At 37.8% G+C, this 27,576-nt stretch overlaps 1 protein-coding gene across 4 annotated transcripts; it reads right to left on the bottom strand.

Annotated features, from left to right (window-relative positions):
- Positions 1 to 5,161: 5,161 nt before the first annotated feature.
- On the bottom strand, positions 5,162 to 26,199 carry LOC306881260 (prohibitin-2-like). 4 transcript variants are annotated; one of them, XM_079435266.1, is made up of 11 exons: positions 26,135 to 26,188; positions 25,357 to 25,486; positions 25,111 to 25,195; positions 24,473 to 24,552; positions 24,178 to 24,362; positions 23,746 to 23,875; positions 19,322 to 19,425; positions 18,663 to 18,740; positions 17,209 to 17,285; positions 16,799 to 16,853; positions 5,162 to 6,811 (listed from the first exon to the last, which is right to left on the bottom strand). In XM_079435266.1, the coding sequence occupies exons 1-10, from the start codon at positions 26,153 to 26,155 to the stop codon at positions 16,835 to 16,837; spliced, it is 909 nt and encodes a 302-aa protein (XP_079291392.1). In that variant the 5' UTR covers positions 26,156 to 26,188; the 3' UTR covers positions 5,162 to 6,811; positions 16,799 to 16,834. The 4 variants fall into 4 exon arrangements, with proteins under 4 accessions (XP_079291392.1, XP_079291393.1, XP_079291391.1 ...); XM_079435267.1 differs by lacking the exon at positions 5,162 to 6,811 and adding an exon at positions 10,722 to 11,025; XM_079435265.1 differs by lacking the exon at positions 5,162 to 6,811 and having other exon boundaries at positions 15,857 to 16,853; positions 26,135 to 26,199.
- Between the last annotated feature and the right edge of the window lie 1,377 nt (positions 26,200 to 27,576).

Below are 27,576 nucleotides of genomic sequence, written 5' to 3'. Positions count from 1 at the left end.
AGATCGTTGGGTCCCGTTAAAAGTTACCAACCTTTCGGAGAAGCCGGTCACCCTCAAAAGGAACCGTAAGTTGGCTGATGTGTTCCCGTGCCTTGCTGTGGAAGATTTTGAGTTGTTGCAGGGTTTCAGTCATGCTCAGGTGCCCACTTCCAAGAAAATTTCCCCACCCGGTGTCACAGGTGATCTTAAACAGAGACTTGGGGCTGCAAGCCTCAGCGACATTGACATTGATTCATGTTCTGCCAGTGACACAGCAAAGGAAAGGCTCGTCCATTTGCTTGAGAGTTACAATGATGTATTCTCCAAACATGCTCTGGATTGCGGGGAGGTCAGCGGTTTTGTTCACCGCATCCGCTTAACTGATGAGCGTCCATTTCGACTTCCGTATCGCCGGGTACCGCCCGCTCACTATCAAAAATTACGCCAAGTTCTCTCAGAAATGGAAGAGCAAGGAATAATCCGTAAATCAGTAAGCGAGTATGCTTCCCCTTTGGTTTTAGTATGGAAGAAAGACGGCAGCTTAAGGATCTGTACGGACTTCAGGTGGCTGAACGCCAGGACCATTAAGGATGCGCACCCGCTCCCACACCAATCAGACTGTCTCGTCGCCTTGGGTGGAAATACCCTCTTCAGTACTATGGATTTAACATCAGGCTTTTATAACATTCCCATGGCTGAAGAAGATAAAAAGTACACTGCGTTTGCAACTCCAGTAGGTCTCCATGAGTACAATAGGATGCCTCAGGGGTTGTGTAATAGCCCAGCATCTTTTATGCGTATGATGCTAAGTATCTTCGGGGACCTGAATTTTAGCAGTCTGCTGTGTTACTTAGACGACCTACTGGTTTTTGCGCCTGACGAGACCGCAGCTCTGGAGCGGTTGGAGATAGTGTTCCAACGATTGAGGAGCCACAATCTCAAATTGAGTCCGAAAAAGTGTCATCTGATGCAAGCGTCCGTTAAGTTTTTAGGCCACATCATCGATGGGAATGGTGTTTCCGTTGATCCTTCAAAGGTCGAAGCCATAGCCAAACTGTCAAAAGCTGACCTCATGGAAGAAGATGGGTGCACTCCGTCTGTACGGAGAATCAAATCTGTTTTGGGGATGATCCTCTACTACCAGCACTTTATCCCTAATTGCTCTTCTGTAGCCAAACCACTATTCTCCCTAACAGCTGGGCAGAAAAGGAGGACAAAAATAAAAACTGAGGCTAAGGTAGGCACTTATCGGAAGCTGAAGCCGGCTGATTGGACCCCAGAGTGTGATGATGCCCTTTCTAAGTTGAAAGAGAGCTTGCTGCAGAGTGTGGTCCTAGCGCATCCCGATTTCTCTCTTCCACTAATTCTGTCAATCGATGCTTCTCTGGAAGGTCTTGGTGCTGTGCTGTCGCAGATACCAGCAGGCGAAGAAAAAGCACGCCCCATTGCATTCGCGAGCAAGTCTTTAAGTAACTCTCAGAGAAGATACCCGGTACACAAGCTCGAGTTTTTAGCCTTAAAGTGGAGTGTGTGTGAAAAATTCAGTCATTGGCTAAAGGGCCACACGTTCACCGTATGGACAGACAATAACCCACTCACTTATATACTAACGAAGGCTAAACTCGATGCTTGTGAACAGCGTTGGGTATCTAAGCTTGCCGCTTATACTTTTGACCTCAAGCATATCGCTGGAAGTAAGAACACTGTAGCTGACGCTTTGAGCCGTGATCCTTTCGCAAGAACAGTTGGTCACAGGCTTATCACGGAGCGATATGGAAGTCTACTTACTGAGGCTGAAAGTATCGACAAAGATGGAGTTCAGGACACCTTCCGTTTACAAGTGAACAGCCTTCATATATCAACTCAGTCAAGCCCAGTGTCCTGTGACCACACGACAGTTAGAACCCTGTTGAACCTTTCCGATCAGTGGGAGACTGTAACTGAATTAAGGGCCATGCAGACAATCCAGTCCATTCAGGATGCAGCAACATCTGGATTTGATGCAGTTTCAGCAATCCCTCTTGGAGAGATCCGAAGGGGCCAAGAAACAGATCCGACAATCTCTAAGATAATACCCTATCTGGAGAAGAAGAAAAGACCTTCAAGGCGAGAGATGGCTGGAATGGATGTCGGGGCTCTAGTTCTTCTTAAGCAATGGGATCGAATGAAGGTTCAAGATGGAGTAGTCTATCGTGTTTCCAAAGATCCGTTGAGTACTCACAAGAGGTTCCAACTTGTACTTCCTGCTAGTCTTAGGGCTAAAGCCTTAACCGGCGTGCACAATCTCACCGGACATCAGGGAAGGTCGAGAACTCTCCAACTAGCTCGACAACGCTTTTTCTGGCCTAGAATGGAGCGTGACATAAGAGAATATGTGAAGTGTTGTCAAAGATGTATTTTGGCTAAAACACCAGAGCCATCTGCTCGTGCGCCACTCGTGAACATCAGGACTTCAGCCCCTATGGAGCTAGTGTGTTTGGATTTTTGGAGTGCTGAGAACAGCAAGCAGCGTTCTGTGGATGTATTAGTTGTGACGGATCACTTTACAAAGTTGGCCCATGCTTTCCCGTGCGTAAATCAGAAAGCAAAACAAATTGCGAAGAAGCTGTGGGATCATGTCTTCTGTATTTATGGGTTCCCAACACGCATTCATACGGATCAAGGAACCAACTTTGAAAGTACCCTTGTCGCAGAGCTGCTTAAGCTAGCAGGTATTGAGAAGTCGCACACTACAGCGTACCACCCTATGGGGAATGGTGGAACAGAGCGGTTCAATCGGACCTTGGGTAGTATGCTTCGCTCTTTGCCTCTCAAGGAAAAACACAAGTGGCCCGAGCAGATACAGACTTTGACGTTCGCATATAACGCCACCGTACACGAGACTACTGGTTATGCCCCATTCCAGTTAATGTTTGGTCGCATCCCCAAGCTGCCAGTCGATGTCATTTTTGGGCAGGTGTCGCACGACCCTGTGATTGTTGACTATGGCAGTTATGCGAAAACACTTATGTCTTACCTTCATGAAGCTGCGAGCATTGCTCAGAAACATACTGAGAAGGAGCAGAAAAAGCAGGCTAAGAATTATAATCGGAAGGTCAAGAACACATGTTTGAACATTGGAGACAGGGTACTTCTTGCAAATAAGAGTGAACGAGGAAAGAGAAAACTCGCCGATAAGTGGGATCCAACCATCTATACTGTAAAAGACCGGAACCTTCAAACAAACATATACAAGCTGGCTGATGAAGGTGGAAAATCTAAAGTAGTGCATCGAAACTTGATTCTGGACATCAGCTTCCTACCAATTGAACCGCCTCAAGATGACGAGGATATCCAGCCTAGTCATGCGAATGTGGAAGCGGAGTCTCCTATGTCTGAGATGTCTGATTTATCCGAAGAAGGGGGTTCTGATGATGGAATGGAGGCATGGATGCTTGATGGACGGGATGAAGGTGAAGGTCAAGAGCCTGTGGGAGGTGAAGATTTGGAATCTGATTACTTGACCCAAAGTCGAAGAAGTGTCTGTGAACAAGAACCCAACGAAAATGAGGTCATTGAGGATTATCCTGATGAAGTATCTGATATAGAGACTGAATCTCCTGCTAATAACTCTAACCCGCAAACACAGACTGTGAATGACTCTCATGCTAACTCTATGCCTAACACACAAGCACAAATTCCCACTGATAAACAGGGTGTTAAGACCCGTGCGGGAAGGGTGGTCAAGAAAGTTAGCCGTTTGATTGAGTCCATGGCTCAGAGGCCATTTTATGTTCAGAGGGTGGGGTCATCCTTAGCAAAGAGGTCAGGGTCGATTCTTTCTTTATTCTAGACGGATGTTTTTTTCTCCAACCACAAAACTGTGAAGAGGTATGTGTGATGTATGGATTTCATTAAGTGAAAATATACCAGATTATTTATGTTGTACAAGGCAGCATATTGTTCTGAGAATGTCAAAGACCTGATCAACCTTGGGCTTTTCTCAACCTATTAAGTGGGTAATTTACTATGTTGAACCGCGAATGAGATTCGTTGAAAATCTGGTTCTGTTGGATCAATTTTGTGTCATTTTGGTCAGGATATTAGTGAAATTCAGGAGGGGTGAATGTGACGGGTATTAATAAGAGTGTGAATTCATAATCTGAATTAATGTATTTCACTAATGATCCCTCCCTTTTGATTTTCATGCATTTATTTTGTATTCATTTGTTTACGAAAACGCTATAATTTAGTTTTGTACTTTATTTGTATTATTTGGGAAAGGAGTTTTATATTCATTTGACGTGGTGACGTCATTCCCAGTTAGCCCGCGCTGCGTCCTCAGACCGCGTTGAGCGCGCTGAAGAGAGGTAAGCAGTTAGCGGTGCTCCTTCAAAATAACTTATCAGAAGTTTTATTAAGTACTTGATATGCAAAGATATTGTTGTTAAGAGCGTTACAAATGTACTAAGAAGCATTTTATGTGCGGATGGATGAGATTAATAGTGTTTTTACTGAGTACAGCGGTGTGAGTGTATGTATGTGCGTAAGCAGAGCATGGTGATTTTGGCTGGTCAATTGACTGGTGTTTGGTTTGTCCAGGTGGAAAGATCACCGAAAGTTTCTCAATCTCATTGTTGTACTCTCTCTCTCTGCTCCATCCAGGTATAGTTCTCTGTGCATTTGTTTTTCTTATTCATGTGTATCGATTTGTTCTCATTCAATTTCATGTTTGATCTAAAGTTAGTTATGGAAAATTAAATCACATGACGGAGTAAATAATTGTAACACTTTGTTTTTCATTGTCGTTTGTGACATGTTTATATTGTTTTATTTTGATATGTTGTCATCGTGATGTTTGCTCAGACCGCGTTGAGCGCGCTGAAGAGAGGTGGAAAGATCACCGAAAGTTTCTCAATCTCATTGTTGTACTCTCTCTCTCTGCTCCATCCAGAATCGGCATTCCCATGCCAATAAACTCTCTGCAGCAACAGTTCCAGTGGTCTGCCTCATCATTGTACACAACGCAGTTCGTAACAGTGACGGTTTAGACCGGTTACAATAGCACCACACAAAACAAATAGTATTAATTTGTGAGCCAGGTGGAATCATCTGTGCACTCAATTTGAACTTTGGCAATGAAGATATCAAGGGGGACATCAAAGAATCAAAAGACATCAGAAGATATAAAAAAAGCATACTGCCTGGATATAGGCCTACTGTGATGTAAGCTATTTAATTATGGAAGCTACTGTTCATAAATGCATTACAGAGGAATATCAGTTGCACACTCTATAGCAATCAAGTAGCCTATATTATGGATTATTCAGTTTCATGCAGGTTTACTAATAATTGTACTTAGAATTCTACATCAGTAAAGCAACATTCTCAGAATGTAAGTCAGTACCCATTTTTATATTAATACTGTGAATTCCCAAATAAAGTTTCATGAGGAAAAAAAATGCAATTTAGCTGTTAAATTTGGTCACAAAGGCCAAAACCTTGATTATTCACATCGTCAGTTAAATTAGATTTCATTTAAAAAAGTGATGGGAATGTTAGGCTACTATTATTAAAAATGAAAGCTGGCCGTACTGAATTGGCATTTACTTATGAATCATTTGTCTGTCCAGTCTTTTATTTAAAAAATGTCCTCTATTGCCTAAAAGTTTGAGAAAGACAATTTAGTACCATCTAGTGTTATCTTTGTGACACTGCATGAAAAGATATTACACGTACAAACTTGGCAAAATAGATCAGTCTTTTCATTTTTGAAGACAGTTGTAAGGATAGCAGCTAACTTATGTAAGAATTAATAAATAAAATGGTGTGGGTTTATCTATTTAAACCAGTTTCACATTGTGCATCGAAGGCAGCAGAGATTGTCTGCTTTATCAGAAGAACATCAAAGCCTACAGGGCTGTTTTCCTAAAACTACCTATTTCAGATTACAGACAAAAATATTATAAAGAAAGTGGAAGATTAAGGAGCCTATAGAGAACTGATATAGCCTACTGTATGACATTTGAGGGGGGAAAAATCTTTTGTGCAAAAAGTTAAGCTTTCTTATGAATATTCATTCAATTCTACGCGCTTTGTTCAAAAGACCAAAACCTCTACAGCAATTACATTAGAATGCAGTCTGGCTGTTTTTCCATTTAAATACACCCATGTGAAATGCAAAGTACAAGTAGAACGACGCCCTTTCCTTGCTTTTGTAATGTATTAGGGTTAGAAGACACAATACAGGTTTTAACAACTTGACTAAATGATTTTCGCTCCACCCAAATGCCAAGTGTTTAATAAAATACTCGAGATAAGAACAAACTACAGGGGAAGTAGCCTATATATTTAGGAACATTATTTACGAACTGGAATGATAGCCTATTTCTCAAGACGATTCTGCTTAAGCTCAACATATTCAGCAACCAGAAACGTTTAGGGCTCATAAGCTTACAAGTTGCAAAAAACGCCAGTCAAAATGGTCCTGGTATTTATTTTTGCATCATTCCCAAAATTTACCACCTAAAAGAATAAAAAAAGTAAATAAAAAACGATTTCCGGTACTGGTTGTAATCTCAAATAGGGGTGCATCAAATGAACAAAGTCAGAACCCGCTGTTTTCATTAGTATTTTATCGACATGCAGAGTGTATCGTGTATTTCGATGTGCTGCAGTGAAACAAAGACGCGTTATTGTTCTTCCATGACGCGACTTGCGACGAGCCCCGAGGAACAACTCGAAATGGCGGACAGGAGCAAGCAAGGGGACGCTGAAAGCACAAAAACCCGGACCGGAGCCCCATCTGGATCCGCTTCATCACAAACCTCGATTGAATCCGCTTCACACCACCCTGTAGAAACATAAGTTCACCTGCGGGTGAAAGGAATGTCACAGGTGCAGTTAATCATGTTCTTGCATGATTTGTTTGAGTGAAATCCTGTGAAATTTAACTCATTGTTATGCTTTAACCACGTCCTATAATTTATCTTTAAAAAAGTAGCCTACCCTACATATGGTGTTTGTTGTGCCTTGAAAGTACTTAATTTACACATTTGTTCCCTTCCCCCATTACTTACAAAAGCAAATACACTTTGCAAGAAGGCGGTCCAACGTATATGAAGGTTGAGTCCTTACAGAAGTTTCAAGAAATCAAAGATGTTGTGCTAATGTGGCATATAGAGAGACACCAGGGAGCTATTATCATTATAAATCACTGCAAGTAATTCTTTAAGCTTTGACTATAAAACTCTGGGATCCAAAAACAAAGTCATTAGGGATCAAATGTAATAATATAATTCCACTCAAGAAGAAAAAAAGTATATATATATATATATATATATATATATATATATATATATATATATATATATGTATATATATATATATATATATATATATATATATATGTATATATATATATATATATATATATATATATATATATATATATATATATATATATATATATATATATATATATATATATGTATATATATATATGTATATATATATATATATATGTATGAAACATACTTGAATTGGTTTAGAAAAAAGGAGGGAAAACGTGCTTTTCAGTGGCCCCTCCCCCCTCTTGTGGTAAGTTGAAACCCTTGGGGGCCAGCAACAGAAGCACTGGAGTGTCCTGCTGAACTGCTTATTAAATATTCATCATAAGTGAGAGTTTATACATTATCACAGCATGGCTAGAGTAATAGTAATATTTGTTGGCTGAATGATGTGCTGTGTGATTGCAGTCATTAAGTTTATGAACAAACAGAGCTGATTTTGAGGCTCAAATGTTGCTGAGGTGAATATAAATATAGGGAAAACGTGTCTCTTTGAGATGTAGATCTACACTGCAATTATGGTTAGTATACAATTATTCACCTAATTAGAGCAATGGGTTTTAATGACAACTAAATGTGCCCCGTTTAATTGTAAAGCAAGTCATCATAGGGAAAGTCCTCCGTATTGGCTTTAGGCCATGTAATCACACGGGAAGAGCCCTGAGAGACTCCGTTAATCAGCCTTGACTCAGTGTGTCAAAGCCTGGAGACTCTCAGTGCTCACCATCTGTGCCAAACACAGAGTCATTAGTGGGAGTAGACCTGATAAACACACAGGGGTCTGTTTAACTCAAAGTAGAAGGAAGGTAAGATGCCACAGATCCTATGACATGTGACAGAGCCTTGTACCTTTCCACTGAAAGACACATAAAACTGTAATGTGATTGTACATCTAGCAGAGCCAGAGATATGATATGGAGGAGGAGTTTGCTCAAATAAAAATGAACAAGAAAAGTCATACACAATATGGAAGCTATAGAAAGAACTGTCTTAAAGTAAGGTCACTTCAGCGAAATTGTGCAGGCAAAAAAGTACATTGTGAAAAGTTAAGCAATGCAAGAAGCACAGCGGACATGGAAGTCACTGTCAAATCAAGCAGATTTCTGTTGGTGAATTTGTGTGACCAACCTGATCCCAATGTGAAATCTTCACAAGGAAATATTTTGCCCCTAAAGGGGTCATCGGATGCAAAATTCACTTTTCAAGTTGTTTGACCATAAATGTGTGTTGGAAGTGTGTACACGCATCCATCCTATAATGATAAAAATCCACCCAGTGTTTTTTTTATTTTAAAATCCCCTTTCTCAAATCGGGCGGTTCTGAGAGTCCTGTCAGAATGACGTAGTTCTGTACAGATCTCTCCCACGAAAGAAGATTGACAAGCCGTCTTACTTAGACCCGCCCTGAGTGAGCTGAGAGCTGTCTGCCTCTGGTGTATATCTTGTATATCTTTGAATATTCATTGATTATTATGGTGAATGCGAGATGGCTGACGCGTCAACGTATCTGGAGCGGTCGAATAGGGAATCTACATATATCTATGGTGTGCTCGTCACTCCACTGAAGAGAGGGGCAGAGTCAGCAGAGCTCACTAGGATTTAAAGAATCATGAACTAGATCAGCATGCTGAAGACAGAGCTGATTTTGACAGGTTTAAAAAGGTGTTTTTTACACTACCATTGAGAATCTTTAACCAAAGTATGTTATAGACTTTTCATTAAGACCCTACAGAATCATATCAACTTGTGTAAAATGGGCATCCGATGACCCCTTTAAAGGTGTCATTTGATGCTTTTTTAAAGATCATTATTTGGTGTATTTGGTCTAACAGAATATGTTGACATGCTTTAATGTTCAAAAAACATTATTTTTCAAATACTGTACATTATTGTAGGTCCTCTATGCCCTGCCTCTCTCAAACGCTTCGTTTTCTACAAAGTCTCTCCTTCCGACAAGTGCAGTCTGCTTTGATTGGCCGAACACCACAAGCACGAGTCGGAAATGTAACGCCCCTCTCCATAATCGCGAGCATTAGATTTCAAAATAAAAGTAAAGAGTTAATAATGTCCTTAGTTTTACCATCAGTTCAAGCCCGAAAGGGGAACAGAGTCGTGTGACAGACACAGTGATGATGCGTTTGCAGTACACAAGCTGCGGTTGTGTGACCATGTCTCCCTCTCTTAATGATTCCTAAATGCATCTACTTTCGGAAGGTCAAATAAAGTGCTTTTGCTTTCGCCTAGAAACAGTGTCTCCCTGACACGACTGCATCAACACTACTGCGGTTACTGAAACCACACCTTCTTTCTTTGTGTAGACATTTGGGCATTACGCAAATATTTCCACATCGTGACGTAGACATGTGGGGGCGTGTTTGAATGAGCCGTTTTAGGGGGGCGTGGCAGAGTCTTAACTTTGATAAAGAATATCTCTTTGGTTTTGAGACTTTAGTGTTTGCAACTTCAGGGATCTTATCTATGCACAAACAGCTTGTAACACTCCAAAGAGAAAGGACAACTTGAGGTCGCATCATATGACCCCTTTAAGCAAAATTCCAGATTCTAGAAACCATTTTAGAGGTTTCAGTTTTTCCTCATTCAAGTAGATATCACCTTACACTTGTATAAGTGAAAACAGCTATTGTGACCTATTTATCCATTTATGTTTCAACATTTTATTTGACCTCATAGTGTTTCATCAAAATGTCATGACTCAATCTTCTAGTGAAAACAACCTTTTTCTCTGGTTACATGTATACCCAACTTCTCCGATCCTTTTGTCTGCATAAACCCTGCATCTCCTCGCATTAAGATCTGCCACCATCCAATGCAAAGGAACTTGGATTTTTTTTCTTTTTTTTTTAAACTTGCTAAACTTGCCTAGATGGAAAACCTCTCAAAATAGCACAATTAGAATTGAGTGACTTTATGAGGAGTTGAACAGGAAAATGTCACAAGCTGACTAATGTTAGCAGGGCCATTGTGCTAAACGCAGTCAGAATTGAATAGGAGTTTCTATCAGTTGTCCACACGGAGGCCAGCCACGTGCACAGAGGCTGATGTGCAGACATTGTACCTCTGGGAACCGACATGGAGGGACTGAGGGCCTGTTTCCTGATATACAATGAAAGAGGAAGCTGCTGCTGCTACTTTGGAAAAAATATGATAAAACCAACTAGCTTTGTATTTCAGAGAATGCCGGGAGACAATTTCAACTAAACAAGAAAGATTTGCAGAAATAATCTTCAATGTCTTTTTAACAGTTAGTTTTACAGATATCTGTAGTTCTCAATTTAGGAAGAGGGCCAAAATATAAATATTCCTTAATAAGCATGTGGCTAATGTACCGTAACATTCGAACCTTTGGTGCAGTTGAAATATTCCATGGATATTAAAGGTTCTTCATGGAACCATAGATGTCAAGAAAGTATCTTTATTTTTAAGTGTTTAATCATTATTCATGAATAGAAATGAGAAAGTCATATGTAACAAACTAAATATAATCACGTACTAAAGTATTCAGTCCAAAATTAGTACTAATTCCTCCTGTCCCTTAGAAACTCACATGAACAGCCGTACACATTGCATAACATCTCTCCATGATGTGTGCGAATCATCGCTCCTCACACAAAAAGGCATGATTCAAATTTTGTACCTACTTGTGAACGAGAGGCTAAGGTTAACACACTTCCAATATTCCACTTAGCATTCTTGTTTTTCTAGAAAGAAACAAAGACACAAGTGTTTCCTTAGGTAGCAGGAAGCATAAAAAAACCCTGTTCATCCATTTTTCAATGTTTCAGAGAGTCCATGGATTTGCAATTAGAGCACACTTTTAAATGGGGGGGGGGGGGGGGGGGGGGGGAGTTGTCTATAGAATTCCGACACCTACGAACACCAAAGCCAGGCCAGATCTCTGCATAAGCTTGCCTCGAGTGTGACCTAAACAATGGCAAACAGAGGAAAAAAGGAAGACAAAAAAGGAGCAATATTAACCAAACTAGGGCAAGCTTTCCAAATCCCTTTTGACACCATAATGAGGGTACCACAAAAAAGAAACAGGTTAATTAAATCCACTCAGTATATTAATGTGGAAGCCTTCTCTGACTACGGATGGCACCAATTCATCAATTCATCTCCAGGGGAGCGAATTCAACCTGGAAACGAAAGACCTGTAGCTTTTTTCTCACCAAGCATTACCTAACTCACCTTCAGGTTAACTGTGGTTGATGAAAACCACCTATATCGATTAGTTCTAGTTTAAAATATATATTGAAAAAAATATTTTTTTGGATCAAAGCAATGTTTTTGTTATTTTACAATACGATTCCATAAGTTGTTTCCTTCAATTTTGGAAACTTCATTTGCTTGCTATTAAACTTAACTAAGAGGTGCAATCAATGCACTAAACATATCATTTCCTTAGGCTTGCAATGCTCAATTGTATTACGAACATAAAATGATATTCGTCATATGAGGTGCATATATTTATGCTGCATTCTGTTTAAAATAATGAAACGTTTATACAGTGCAAATGACTAAGCAAATACTTCAGTGTGCATTTCTGTAGATCACATTCTGAGGCAAGGACACCGCAGACAAACCGCAGAGCATCACGACTTTGAAGTGGGATGTAGGTCACACATCTAGCATGAGCGTAGTTAGCAAGCGCTAACATGGTTCTTGGGCTGCAGCACAGCAAATAATTATCTACAGCGCATGGTGGGAAAAAACAGCATGATCTGAGAATGTTGTACTGGTGACTTCCAGAAATAGAAGCAAAGCTGCATTGTGCTATAGGTAAGAGAGACCAAGTCTACTGTCCTGGCGAATCGCCATGGTGACTGGCCCAGATCTCTTGTCCCAGCATGAGGTCAGCGTTTCCATGGAGATGGACCAGCTGAGTAGTAATCTGCTGTTGTTTATATATGGCCAGGGAGGGGAGGGGCAAGAGAGGATTGAGGAGAGGGAGGGTGGGGGGTGGGTATGTGACAGCCATCTCCTCCGTTCAAATTTGCATATTAAAACGTTCACCGCAGCACGTTCAGCAGATCAAACCAGAACCAGTTTAGGCATAACCACACAAAAAGAGGATAAGAGAACAGTGGCACTAGATATATGGAATATATTCCAATAACACAGGTGCCACAGGCAACCTATAAGACAAAATGCAGCCACTCACCCATCGAGGGTTTCTGCGTTCAAAAAATACCAATGAGTTCTATAGGCTGAGGTAAAAAAGAGGTGTGGTCTTATGCAGTATTTCACTGGCTCCACCCTCTCCATACTCTCCTCCTCCACATGAATATTACCAATGGAATAATGCACTAAGCCCCTTCAAACCCCTCCTGAAGAGCGCTCACTCTAATCCAGTGAGATTTTAATAGTCACAAGAGACCCTATTTTTGAGGATCACGTTGAAACGTGCTCTCAAGCGTTCAGTAAATCCGTGGGTGTGTTGTGTACCACAGAGACATGCACACAAGCAGACAAGTCCCTTTGCCACACCTCTTTCTCTACATTAAGACTCATCTTTATCTCCATGGTTCCAGAATTCCATGTAAAGGACATTTTCAACAAGAAACTACTGGCTTTGTATGTGGCGCCACCCACTGACTAAACATCCTCTTTGGTGAAATCAATGTCTGTTCACCTCATGTTGCTGTCTGTTACTTGGAATCCTATTTATAGGTTTCTCTTTAAACATTGCTGAGTATTACAACCTCAAAAATCCCCAATTTGCAAAAACAAAACAAAAAGTCTGAGACTACTGAAAATCTGAGATTTTTTTGTCAGGAATGGAAGGTTTTATGATTTTTAAACAAAATTAAGTCAATATGTTTGGATTACATACAAATACTAATTCATTAATGTTTGTTTTAAAGAATTCTCTTCTGCTCACCAAGCCTGCATTTATTTGATCTAAAATACAGGAAAAGCAGTAATATTGTGAAATATTTTTACTATTTTAAATGAATCTATTTTATATTAATGAATCTATTTATATTATTTTATATTAAATTTGAATTTTTAAAATGTAATTTATTCCTCTGATCAAAGCTAAAATTTTCAGCATCATTACTCCAGTCTTCAGTGTCATATGCTCCTTCAGAAAATCATTCTATTATGCTGATTTGCTTTTAAAGAAATGTATTATTATTATTTATTATATTAAATTAATTATTATCATCAATATTTAAAGCGGTCATCAGATGCAAAATTCACTTTTCAAGTTGTTTGACCATAAATGTGTGTTGGAAGTGTGTGTACACATCCATCCTATAATGATAAAAATCCACCCAGTGTTTTTTTTTAAATCCCCTTTCTCAAACAGGTGGTTCTGAGAGTCCTGTCAGAATGACGTAGTTCTGTTCAGGCCCCTCCCATGATAGTTGATTGACAAGCCATCTTACTTAGACCCGCCCTGAGTGAGCTGAGAGCTGTCTGCCTCCGGTGCAGGGGAAGACAAGATGTCTCAGATTAAGCGATTGAAGTGTTTAGTTGCTGGATGCAATAATGAATATAGCAGTCGTCATTTACTCCTGACATCTGAGCCGCTGAAGACGCAGAGGATTAACGTTACTTTCGCTTTGAAGTGAATGCGCCGATCCCCGATCTGCCTAAATGCATCTATGTTCGCACAAATCATTTGTGATCTAGCTTTATCTACAGAAGAAGTGAGTATGAGGGTTTTTATGAATCATTTGGGCTGAGATACGTAAGCCATCCGCCATTTTTGGAACGGTCTGCAAATCTTTGAGCGCATTGACTGTGTGCGTCTACAACACCAAGTTATACGCTTCTATATCTTTGAATATTCATTGATTATTATGGTGAACGCGAGATGGCTGGCGTATCTGGAGCGGTCGAATAGGGAATCTACATATATCTATGGTGTGCTCGTCACTCCACTGAAGAGAGGGGCGGAGTCAGCAGAGCTCACTAGGATTTAAAGCAACGTGGCCTAGATCAGCACACTGAAGAGAGAGCTGGTTTTGACAGGGTAAAGAAGTTTTTTACACTACCATTGAGAAATTTTAACCAAAGTATGTTATAGACTTTTCATTAAGACCCTAAAGAATCATATCAACTTGTGTAAAATGGGCATCCGATGACCCCTTTAAAACAGTTGAGTACTTTTTTTTTCAGGATTCTTTGATGAATAGAAAGATCTGAAATAAAAGCTTTTGTAACATTATACAATTTACCATTAAAAAGCTTGAGAGTCAGTATATTTTGGATCTATCATATTTTGGGATGATAGATCTGAGGAAACCTGTTGCCTTAAAATTATTAAGTAAATAATATTTAAAAAAAATACGTTAAGTGAATTGTCAAGTTCACAACTTATTTTTTAAGATTATTATTTACTTAAAATTTTTTTAAGGCTACGGGTTTCCTCAGATCTATCATCCCAAAATATGATAGATCCAAAATATACTTACTCTCAAGCTTTTTAATGGTATAGTGTATAATGTTAAGTCAAGTCAACTTATCACTTTTTACAGTGTAGAAGATAGCACCTTTTGTTTGAACCCACCCATTTTTCATGTAACCAAAAGTATTGGAACAGATAGAATTAACATAGATTAAAGTGAAAAAGACCACAGCCTCTTTCAGTTTTGGGGGGTTACTCCCTTCAGTCTCTTCTTTAGCAGGTAAAATGCATACTCTACAGGGTTTAAGTCTGGAGATTGACTTGGCCAGTCTAAAACCTTCCACTTCTTGCCCCTGATGAACTCCTTTGTTGTTTTGGCACTATGTTTTGGGTCATTATCTTGCTGCATGATGAAGGATCTCACAGTCAGTTTGGTTGCATCTTTCTGTAAATTATCAGACAAAATATTCCTGTAGACTTCTGAGTTAATTTTGCTGCTACCATCATGTGTTACATCATTAATGAAGATTAATGAGCCTGTCCCAGAAGAAGCGATGAAAGCCCAAGCCATTACATTACTTGTGTAATGTGTACTATAATGTACACCTGTGTACACTGTGTTTCAGATGAGCTTGTATATTTGGGATCATGAGCAGATCCTTTCTTTCTCCAAACTTTAACCTTTTCATCATTTCGGTCCATAAAATCAGTTCATAAAACCTTGTCCCAGAATTTTTGAGGCTCGTCTCCTATTCTTCTTGCTAATGAGTGGTTTGCATCTTCTGGTGTAGCCTCTGTACTTTTGTTCATGAAGTCTTCTGTGAACAGTAGATTGTGATACCTTCACTCCTGCCCTCTGGAGGTTGTTGCTGATGTCACTAACAGATGTTTTAGGGTCTTTCTTTACAGCTGTCACAATGTTTCTGTCGTCAACTGCAGATGGTTTCCTTGATCTACCCGTTTGAGGCGTGTTACTTAGTACACCAGTGGTTTCTTTCTTCTTCAGGAGATTCCAAATGGTTGTACTTGCTATTTCCAGTGTTTGTGCAATGGTTTGATTGATTTTTCATCTTCTCTCAGCTTCACAATTGCTCGTTTTTCACCCATAGACACCTCTCTGGTTTTCATGTTGGTTACACGTCTAACTAACTATAAATGCAGTCTGCACGTATCTGAAACTGAGCGCAGACATTCAGTGCTATTTATTGTTTGAATAATCAATTAATAGGACACACCAGGGCAATAAAACACACCTGTCAGTCACATGTTCCAATACTTTTGATAACATGAAAAGGTGCTATCTTCTAAATACCTGTAAATAAAATCTGAAATGTTAATCTCTCATCTCATATTCATCTTTTGATGTCAAACAGTCTACAGCAAAAAATAAAGGAATTGGCCTTACTGTTCCAATACTTTTGGAGGGCACTGTACATATACACACACGCAATATAATATAATTTCGAACATCTTGACAGATGGTCAATTTAGCACAGGGCTAACATTCTGCATGTGAATGACGATTATTATTTAACATTTCCAAAGAAATAAATATCCCCCACAAATAGACTTAAACACATAATTTAATCAAAATCTCAGCAAGTACATTAGTATCCGTCAACAACCGCTTCATAAAGTCGAAATTTATAGAGAATATTGAATGGCTATAGTAATAATATTACAAAAAAAAAAAAAACCTTGGGGCAAAAAAAAAAACAAACCAAAACAAAGCTATGTTTTGTAAACAACCAATCAGCAACTTTTTAGGTATTGGCCCTGTCAGAATCTTATTTGCGTCTTCATAGTGACATTTAGGAATATATGAACCATTTATTGTTTGCAGTGTATATTTTATGATCACCGTTAGTATTTAAAGCTATCTGATACCAAAACTCCAATTCTTGAGCTGAATGTGGCAGAAAATAATCCAGAATGACAATCACTGTGCATAAACAGGTATACTGTCTATGTACATATGAATCTGTAAGGCTGTGACCCATCTGTGACCCATGTCTCATCTGAGCCCCAGCAGAACTGCACTGTGAGAGAGGCTCTGCTCATAGTCACGTTTAGGAAAGGGGCATAAATATAGTGGCTCAGCAAACACTGCTTACATATGGAATGCATATGTTCTTCATGGATGATGCTCCTTATTTCCCCAGGGTCAGGCTGACAGAGAAGACAAAAGCAGAGATTAGGAACTATGCTAACATATGGGTATTAATACAAACAGAAAAGAATACTTTAAGACTACGTAACAGATCTTTGGGCAAAACACGTACTGACATGCATTTAGTCTATTCAGTATTTACATTTAAGAGGAGAAAAACAAAACAATGTGAGAATAGTATTAGACTGTTAGGTCAAGTTGTCCTGCACTGCTCTCAGATCAGAGAACAACCTACTTCATTAGAATATTTTCCTCTTGTTAACTACAGCTGGGAATGTTTTAGTTAGTTTTGAAGATAATAGTTGAGCAAAGAAGATGTAATGCTTATGTGAGGATCATTGGTTAGGATCTTACTTGTTAAAGGAGCTGTCCTGGAGGTTCAAAACGAGGTTGTCTGCACTCAGGTACACCTTGTTCTGAGAAGCTGCCACCTGGTGATAAGATATACACAGATTATGAGACAAGAACATTGTTTTTTTTTTTTGTTTTTTTAAATACCATACTAATAAATTATATTATATTACATATATAATATACTACATACTATACACTGCATTATATTCTATATAATAATACATACTATTATACATATACTGTAGAAATGGTTAGTTTAGTATGTAAATTGTGCAGAGGATGCCTGGAACACCCTACTAGGTTGGCTTAATTTGACCTAATTTGATCTAATGTGATGAAATTAATCTCGGTTTTGACTCATTATTTGACTGGACTTTCAAAAGTGAACACATTTTTACATTTATTCTCAAGGTAATAAATCTTGCAACTAGATGCATTTATGTGATTATGTACCATAATATTTTTTGAAACCATGTTATATGATGACTTTTCTTCACTTACAATGTTTAGTATGCAGGACTCAGTGTATATACGAAGTCGTGGCCTAATGGTTAGAGAGTTGGACTCGTGATCCAAAGGTTGCGGGTTCGAGTCTCCGGCCGGCAGGGATTGTAGGTGGGGGGAGTGAATGTCCAGCGCTCTCTCCACCCTCAATACCACGACTGAGGTGCCCTTGAGCAAGGCACCAAACCCCCAACTGCTCCCCGGGCGCCGCAGCATAAATGGCTGCCCACTGCTCCGGGTGTGTGTTCACGGTGTGTGTGTGTGTGCATTTGTTCACTACTCACTGCTGTGTGTGTGCACTTGGATGGGTTAAACGCAGAGCACCAATTTCGAGTATGGGTCACCATACTTGACAATACGTCACGACTTTTTTACTTTACTTTATGTTTTGCTCTTGTAAGCTACGGATCTGACAGGAGAGCACCACATGATTAAGTCTCTTATGCTCACCAAGGCTACATCTATTTGCTTAAAAATACACTAAAAACAGTACTATTATGAAATATTATTGCAATTTAAAATAACCGTTTTCTACTTGAATATATTTTAAATGTGGCGGAAAAGCAGAATTTTCAGCAACCATTACTCCAGTCTTCAGTGTCACATGATTCTTCAGAAATCATTGTAATATGCTGATCTAGTGCTCAAGAAACATTTCTTACTATTATCATAGTTGAAAACAGTTGTGCTGCTTAATATTTTTGTGGAAACTATGATATTTGTTTCAGGATTCTTTGATGAATAAATAAACTTTCTATTCAAAAGAGAAAACTTATATTAATAAATGTCTTAGTGTAATTTTTGATTCATTTAATGCATCCTTGCTGAATAAAAATATCAATTTTAATAATTGTGATACTTCATATGTACCAGAAATATTTAACTGGTAGTGTATCAACATCTGTTAACATGAGCCAACCAATGATTTCTTTGTTTGAAGTTTGTCTTACCGTTTTGGCAATACTTTGGGCTGCTCTGATACGTCTGAGTTTTAGGTAGCCAGGGTTCTTCGTAACAGCTTTACCCAACTGGAGTGCACAAACACACAAAAACAAAAGCAAATTACTCTGTACCCTTGGTTGTTTACCGTCAGCAGACAGGCATTGACCTGCGGCCCGTTTTAGAAACAGAATTGAATCATATCAGCAGGAAAGAGTCCAACTGCAAAGTCTTATATATGAAGACATCGAAAGTGTAAATGCTGAAACATGACAAATCAATAGAACTGAGAAATGTCCATAAAGCACAAACAAAAAAGAGAAAACAAATGCTTTCAAATGTGTGCTGGTTGCTAAAAGCTTGTTGAGAATGAGGGGGCAACAGTTCAAAATAGCCTAGATGTATGACTGCAACAACTGACTGTGGCTTAATTAGCACAGAAGCAGTATTCACTAATTATATCTGATAATTACAGTCATTTACCACTCACATATCTAGAACATAATAACAGGGAATAATAATTATATGAAACGAGGTGCTTGTAGCTGAAAATAGTGCATTTGGGACATTTTAAGAGTAACCACGGAAACCCCTTATAGTTTGAATAAAACAGAGACATTGTTTCAATGATCGTCAATATGTGTGCTGAAGTGGAGTGGAGAAAGCATACCAGTTTAGCAGCCTCAGCTTCACCCTCCGCCTGTATAATCTTCTGTCTCTGGTCCTGTTTGGCCTTCTCTACATAGAACTGAGCCCTTTGGGCCTCCTGCTGGGCTACACGTCAACAAGGGAGACAGGTTATTTAAAAGAAAGAGGTCTCACACACAGATAATCTCCTTTTTCTACATGACATTTCATGCAAGTTTTATACTGTTGTTTGGTCAATAGGGAATACTGATGAAACAAAACGAAGTCATAGAATGACCAGAGTGGCCTCTAGTGGAGAGCATTAGAATAAGCAAAGCTCTTTCTGAGAAATACTCTTAATGCTTTTAAGGATGCTTCTAAAGACATTACAGTCTCTATACCAGGCATCCTCAAATCTGGCCCACTCCTGCAGAGCTTAGCTCTAACCCTAATCAAACACACCTGAGCATGCTAATCAGAGTCTTCAAGATCATTAGAAAATCACAGGTAGCTGAGTTTAAACGATCAGGGTTGGAGCTAAACTCTGCGGCAGATTGGACCTCCAGGGAAAGATTTGAGGAACCCTGGTCTATGCCATAAACTGATAATTATTTTTATTTTTAATATATTATAACCAAAATGTCAAAATAATAAATGTTGCTGATTTTTCTACAGCTGCAACTTTCATAAATTGAAATGAAATGAAATAGAAAAAAGCATGTTGCTTAAATTTGAAAAACAGATCTTGATAATATTTACTACTTTATTTAAAAAAGTTCAGCAATATCTACTACTATTATTTGACTTAAAACTGATCAAAAGTGACTTCTGCATGGTTACAAAAAAATATATATATTTCCAAATATATGCTGTTCTCTCTGTTATTGTGCTGTATTTATGTAGACAAGAAATACATTTAATTCAACTGATTTTTTGTAGTCCACAATCTAGTTAACAATATTTTGAATAAGAAACAAATAATGACACTTCACTTATACAGCAGGAACTTGTGTCAAGCTTGATCATCACCATGGAAATAGGAAAGTGATATCTATAATAATGCTTAAATTAAATAAAAAAACAAACAATAATAGTCTTTTAAAAACTAGCATGGATTAAAAAAAAAAAACAAGAGTGCAAGAGTATTAAAATACAATGGTATATAGGTGTCTCTTATTGTCATCAACCAAATCGTAACCTAAATTTAAACCTAATTTTCATACCTAAAAATAAAAGTATACACCTACACATGATTACAGAAAATATAACTCCTGGATTATAGTGTAGGATGTTTGATAATGTTTTTTACAGTGTTTTAAATAGTCAGGCAATGAAAATTAATTTTTTTTACACCTTTCACTGAGAGAGCCATCTGAGCAAATGATGTTTTACAATGTACAACTCTACAGTTTCCACTAGAAGCAGCTCTAGTGGGTCTAACTGCTTCCCTGCAATCTCACAAAAAATGTACATAAGGGCATAAGGGCAGGTCCATTTAAACACAAGCTTTACATAATGAAAAAAAGACAAAGTGAGCAAAGCTCAAAATCTTGTATTTACTGAGGATCTGACAATGATGGTATCTTATTTGCTTTCTATCGAAAACTTTCAAAGCTCTATTGTAAAGACATTCAACCTGATTAATTATGCATTGATTTGTCTGAGTCCAAAAAGATAATCCATATACCATATGTGATAATATCATCGAATTTAAAAACAAAAAAGCATGATCATATGTTTAACAATTTCTTATTATTCTAAAGCTGGTAAGATTTGCCTTGATTGTTTTACGCAACTTTTTAACATGACTTAAAATTCAACTGAGAATCTAAAATCATGCCAAGATATTTTTCTTCTGATACTTGTTCTATAATCTCATCTTTAATTCTAATGTTTAATGATTCTGTTACTGGTAATTAACAAAGGACGCTGTCTTTTTAGCATTTAGAGTTAAAAAAAGCATCATCAAGCCTCTTTCTCTAAGTTTCTTGATAACTTTTCTTCGATTTCCACACAATTCCTACCAGATATATAGATGACCGTGTCATCAGCATACATTTGAAGACTTGCATTAGGACACACTTCTGGAAGATTATTAATATAAATAATAAAAAGAATCGGACCCAAAATTGTTCCTTGAGGAATTACTATATCGATATTATGAGGAACTGACTTAACATTATTAATCTGACACGATTGTCAAAACAAAAATGCAGCGCATGATCAAACATTTAGGCGAGATTATTTTTTATTTTTTTAAATGTCGAAAAAATTATAAATATGATAAATACATTTTTTGGGTTAACTATCCCTTTAAAGTTTCCCCTTCCCTTTAAAAAAAAAAAAAAGAAATAATACTATAAATAAAAAACTAAAACTGCCAGCAGATATCGATAAATGTCTTTGAGTCATTCATTCGTTTCGTTCCAACGGCTGATTCATTCAGGAATTCGGTAAACGGCTCTCTTTACGAATGGATTCGTTCAAAACACCGCTGTGTTGCTCGAAGACGCAAAACAGTTCTGCTGTGGCTTTATAGGTAATATTTTTGTTGCCAAAACAGACAATATTGTGTTTAAATTATAACACAATATTAACTTCTCGCTGCTCACGTGATATCGCTTATCATATGAGACAAAAACTCATACAGGAGCATTTTTGCACCAATTTCTTGAATTTTAGTGCATACAGTGCCTATGGAAAGTCTTCATACCCGTTCATTTTTTTCACATTTTGTTATGTTGCGTTATGTTAAACTGCTTTAAATTACTTTTTTTTCCACATAAATCTACACCCCACTCACCATACTGAAAAAGCAAAAACTGGATTTATCACAACTTTGCAAATTTATTAAAAAGTAAACACTGAAAAAATGACAAGCATTAGCAAAAACGTTATATTTTTTTAAACCGTGTAAAAACGTTACCATATGAGAAGGCATAGCTGGTAAGTTAACCTCAGTTTGATAATATTAAAACAACCATCAAGTCTAGTTACAGCTTAGTGGCATTGTTTGCACAACTGATTGGTCTTTTTTTTTATCATGTGGTGTGTTTATAAGGCTTTGGGAGATATTGCAAGTAATGAGGGAGTGTGAAGAGCTGAAGCAGTGAAGACCAGCTGTTATTAACCACCTGTACTGGACTGCAGCTTCCACTCCTAATGAAGATACAGATGTGATAGAGGCCAAGTGGAAAAGCATGGTCAGCAGTGAATGTGATCTAAACTGTTGCTTGCTTCTCCCAGCATATGCATCAGGCCTCATGGAGTCTCTGAGAGAGGAATACTGCGGGTCACCACAGGTTCTACAAGAACACAGCACTGTCTTGTCTTCTACTACACCTGCTCCCCTTTCCAGATCCCTCCAGAGGATCAACAAGATGAGGCTGTGGGTGTGTATCTAGCACAGCATTCACGATTTAACACGTTAACAACACAGTGTGATACCCACACTGAAAGATTGTTAAATGTTTTTAAATGGGGCATATGGTATATTTTTCTTTTGGTAGTAAATGTTTGGTACATCTATATATATATATATATATATATATATACAGTTGCAATGTTGTGTTAGGTATTAACAGTGCTATGAAATAATATTTGTTATGATTTAGTGCTGTATAAATAACCATAAATGCAGCTCTGCTTGATATATATCTGATGTAAACTTCATGAACAAGTTTTTATACAGTAAGACAATCTGTGATTGTGATTATTTTTTATTGTCACGAAAAATGGGGACATTCAAAACCTTTAAAAAGTCCTCCTTGTTACTGGCAAGTATCAATACTCATAGATGACCAATACTAGCTTTGCTATTGCCTGATTACATATCGTTAGCTAACGTGTGTATAAGCTAACACTGGTCTCTCACCAAGACACCTGCCCTGTTCTCCTCGCACCACAACTCATTGGTCTCCTCTGACAGCTGTTCTGTCTAATCCTGGCCTGTTCCTGCTCTCTTGGCCACATAGCAGGCTCATAATTATATCTGTGGTCCGTCATACGAGTGTAAATAAACATTACAAATTTCCTCAGCGCCCAAACTGTCATTGCGATCCATCGTTTTTCTATGGTTAAAATGGACCGCTCTCCCTCTCGTTACGTCACTTCCGGTTTTGGTGGTTTTCAGATGCAGAAGTAAAATTCTCACAAAAATGACTCCAGAAGCCTTAATAGCGTATTTTAGAGAAAATCTAGTTCCTACATTATTTTCTATACATCGACTCACTGGGGTCTCTAACCTGGAATCTGCCCTTTAACTGCGATTAAATATTTTAAATCACTTTTTTTTTTTATATAACTAATTAATTACGTTAATGCATTAAACTGACAGCCCTAATTATTAGGTGACTAGGTACAATGCAATTTTTGTTAGATTAGGCTATTTTAGGGTACACAATATGTATTACCATTATCAAGAGTGCATAAAAGGGTGCGTAGATTACATATTTTGGTACTACTAACCGACTTGTTTGGCCTCCACAGCAGCGGTGTACTCTTTGCTGAAGCTGAGCTCTGTGATGGCCACGTCATCCAGGATAATGTTAAAGTCTTTAGCTCTCTCGATTAGATCTCGCCTTATGAATAGTGACACCTGCACACCAAAATAAAACAACACATAAATAACAGCTAAAGGCTGATTTTCTCAGTAACTGATCAACCTATTTAATCCATCAACAGACAGTTTTTCCACATAAATTAATATATAATTTTCCTAGTATTTGCCAAGTCTTTCTTCTGCTTTACTGACATGAACTCCACACGTTTGTGTAAAACTCATGCTGCCCAACTCAAACTCATGTTGATATGATAATGATTCTCCTCTATAACAGTCATGGAACCACAACCAAACATTGCTGAAAACCGACTGCTGACTTAGTAGTCTTCATACCGTACCTGGGCTCTCTGTGTGATCAGTTGGGAGGCATTGAACTTGGCCACCACGCTCTTAAGCACCTCATTGACGATAGAAGGAAGCACACGCTCATCATAGTCTTTTCCCAGCTGCTGATACAATGTCGGCAACTGGGAGGCAATGGGTCGAGACAGCACACGAAGACCTATGTTTACCATCTGAAGATCTGTGATGGACAGAGTCACATGAACACTTTTAACTGACACAGGGTACGTTGCCATTTGGAACTTTATCAAGCCAATGTTTAGCATTTATGAGAATATGGTTCAAGGTCACCTTTGCTTCCAGTGAGGGATGAAATCTTCCTAGGCCTGGCTCGAATATCATAGATGATGGGGTACTGGAACCATGGTATTCTAAATGTAAGACAGAATTATTGTAACTTTTTGCAGCATTTGCTTCCTTTCATGTTGTTCTAATTGATTCAGTATGCCAAGCTCCAAAAAAAAAAAATTAAGGAATAGTTGTGCATTTTGGATTATTGCAATGCTTTTATCACCTGTTTGACTCTCAACAAACTCATCTACATCTTGGATGAGCAAATTTTCATAAACTTTAGGGCAAATAGTAAATAAGTATTAAGTAGTACAAGTCTTCAAAAATCAGACAATAACTTTGTGTGATGACTAGCAAGTTTTAAAAATTTTAAATAATAAAAAGTTCTTTGTGCTCAGGTGAAGATAATGAAGATTTATAATCAGAAATATTTCTTGAGCAACAAATCAGCATATTAGTATGATTTCTGAAGGATCGTGTGATACTGAAGAGTAATGGCTGTTGGAAATTCAGTTGTGTCATGACAGGAATAAATCCCATTTAAAAAAAATATTCAAATAGAAAACATATTTATAACATATTATATACTATAATAATGAAACCTCATGGCTCTAATGACAACCCTGCGTTTATTGTACCTGAAGTGCAATCCTTCAGCAAGCACAGTGTCCATCTGCATTCCTCCAATTCTGTTGAAGACAATGGCTCTCTGGCCACCCTCCACTACATACACAGCAAAACACAATTATTTATAAAACTTCCAAAAGACTATTATGAATATTTGATCATATTCTATACAAGTAAGAAACTTGTATGGGTTTAGAACACGCGAGTGAGTAAATAGCCCATCTTAAATGCTTCTTTATTGTCAGCATGTGTTTTACCTGTGTATGTGGCTTCTTTGACCCCGTAGGCAAGAGCTCCAGCTCCGATGAGCAGCTTCACACCCAGCCCAGCTCCTCGCGGGCCAGACCCCATTCTGCTGACAACCTGCCTCAGCAGCTGCAAAAAACCCTGAGACAGACAGACAGGAAAAGTCAGACTTTTTGAATACTAATTTAAATTATGTAAATGACACAGAGACAGCATATCTCATACATGCTTGATCCTCCTACAATACATTGTGTTTAAAAAGACAAATGAAGGGGAAATGACATTTAAAATTTTTAGAGTAGCCAACAAAAATATGATAATAGACAGATTTCTTTAAAAAAATATTAGTGATTTTTTTTGTGCAAGATGTCTGTAGTTTGCTGAAGAGTAAGACTCCTGTGAATAAATTAATCAATTCAAGTGTGCCATAATGACCTTGTCTAGGACAGATGAGGGGCAACTATAAAACACGTAACGTTAAATAACTTCACATCACTGACACACATTGTGATTTTGAAACTATGAATGAGCTATATCATAATAATCGTATTTTAATGACGATCACATAAATAAAGTTATACAAGGTTGCATCATAGTGACATAACTGAACCTTGCAAAGCTAGTAAGTTACACAACTAGCATAGTTTTCTTTAAAGCATAAATAAACACATACAGTTAAATGCAAACTACTAGACGCTAGTTGTTTCAAATGCAGTTATTATCCGCGTACAAAATGTTTCGACACATTTCTAATACTTTCTTTAGATTTTAACATATTGACTAGCTTACTCCTGGATCTTTACTCGCCATGCTGTCCTGCTCTCCGCTGTGCGTCACCTGTGACAGCGCAAGCACGTGGTGCTGGGTTCCCCCGTGGCACCATGGGAGTTGTAGTCTTCTGGAGAGGCTGTAGTGCAGCAGTGAAATGAACGTGATTAAACCATAGACATGGATTAAACCGCTGACATTTTTTAAACATGTTTTCATTATAGCCCTGTGAATAAGCTTTTGTGTGTGTGTAGTTGTATTTAACTTTAAATACATGCCGCTTTTTCAAAATTCCAGGAAGCAGGTAATGTGACTGGTATGTTTGAGGATAAGCGAGAGGATAACCTCAGCTTTCGGTTCCAAAATCGGAGGTAACTTTTTTTTTAAATATACAGTTGTATGATGTGTTAATTACAAAGCGTTTATATACGTAATAAATAAGGTAATATTCTAATATGGTAATTATATTTATTTTATTGGCATAACAGTTATCTGTATAAATTATAAAACACTATTATGACAAGGTAATATTTAATTTATTATATTATATATATTTATTACATTTTATATTATCATCTCACACATGGATCTTTATAATGTATTTCTATAATAAAAATACATATCTGATATGACTTAATATATAATTAGCGTTAAACAAAGTCCGCGTGAAATCAGAATTGACTATATTTATTTTGTTAGCGCACATTGCTATTTTTGTGGTGAACAATTCATCCATGCAAGTCAATACACACACACACACACACACAAAAATTAGTTTGCCTTAATAATCTTTAATCCAAATCTGAAAATGCTCCTCCCCTCTAAAATGATGGGCCTTCTCTGATGACGTCAGAGAAGAAAATATGGGGGACTTCCTGTCAAAATGGTCCGTCAAAGACTCTAGTTGTTTCACACCTTTCAATAAGAACAAGAATGAAGGAGATGAATCATCCTTTCTTCATCTGTCTCCTTCCTGACTTTGTAATATCGTTACTACTGTTTTTTTCGTAATGGCAATTTGCTAATTTTCTTCACTACTTCAATGTGTGAATGTACATTCAACAAAATATTGCTGAAATAAAAGGCTGACACACTTGACAGCAATATGCGTTCACACAGTTAACTTTATTTAAATGTTTCACTGATATAAAATGACCGTGAGTTGTTAGAATAGAAATGTATACTGATATCACTGCAAGATGACTGGAGAAGCCGTGCATATGTCACCAGAGAGAAGTCTGTCGTTTTCACAAGAAGATATTTTGATTAAAAATTAGAGGGTCAAAAAAGTATTGTTCATAATAAGATCCATGATCCATAACATTAATTTCACGATGGTTATACTTTAACTTCTATAACAAAGATAATGTTAAGATGCTAAGTACAGTTAAAGACTTTTAGTGACAATTCCATATTAAAATATTTCAAATAAATTAATAATGTGATGAACACAATACATTCAA

The sequence above is a fragment of the Barbus barbus genome (assembly GCF_936440315.1).
Source record: "Barbus barbus genome assembly, chromosome: 15".
Lineage (NCBI taxonomy): Eukaryota > Metazoa > Chordata > Actinopteri > Cypriniformes > Cyprinidae > Barbus > Barbus barbus.
Note: the sequence above shows the minus strand (reverse complement) of the source record. Positions and strands in the feature narration are given on the sequence as shown.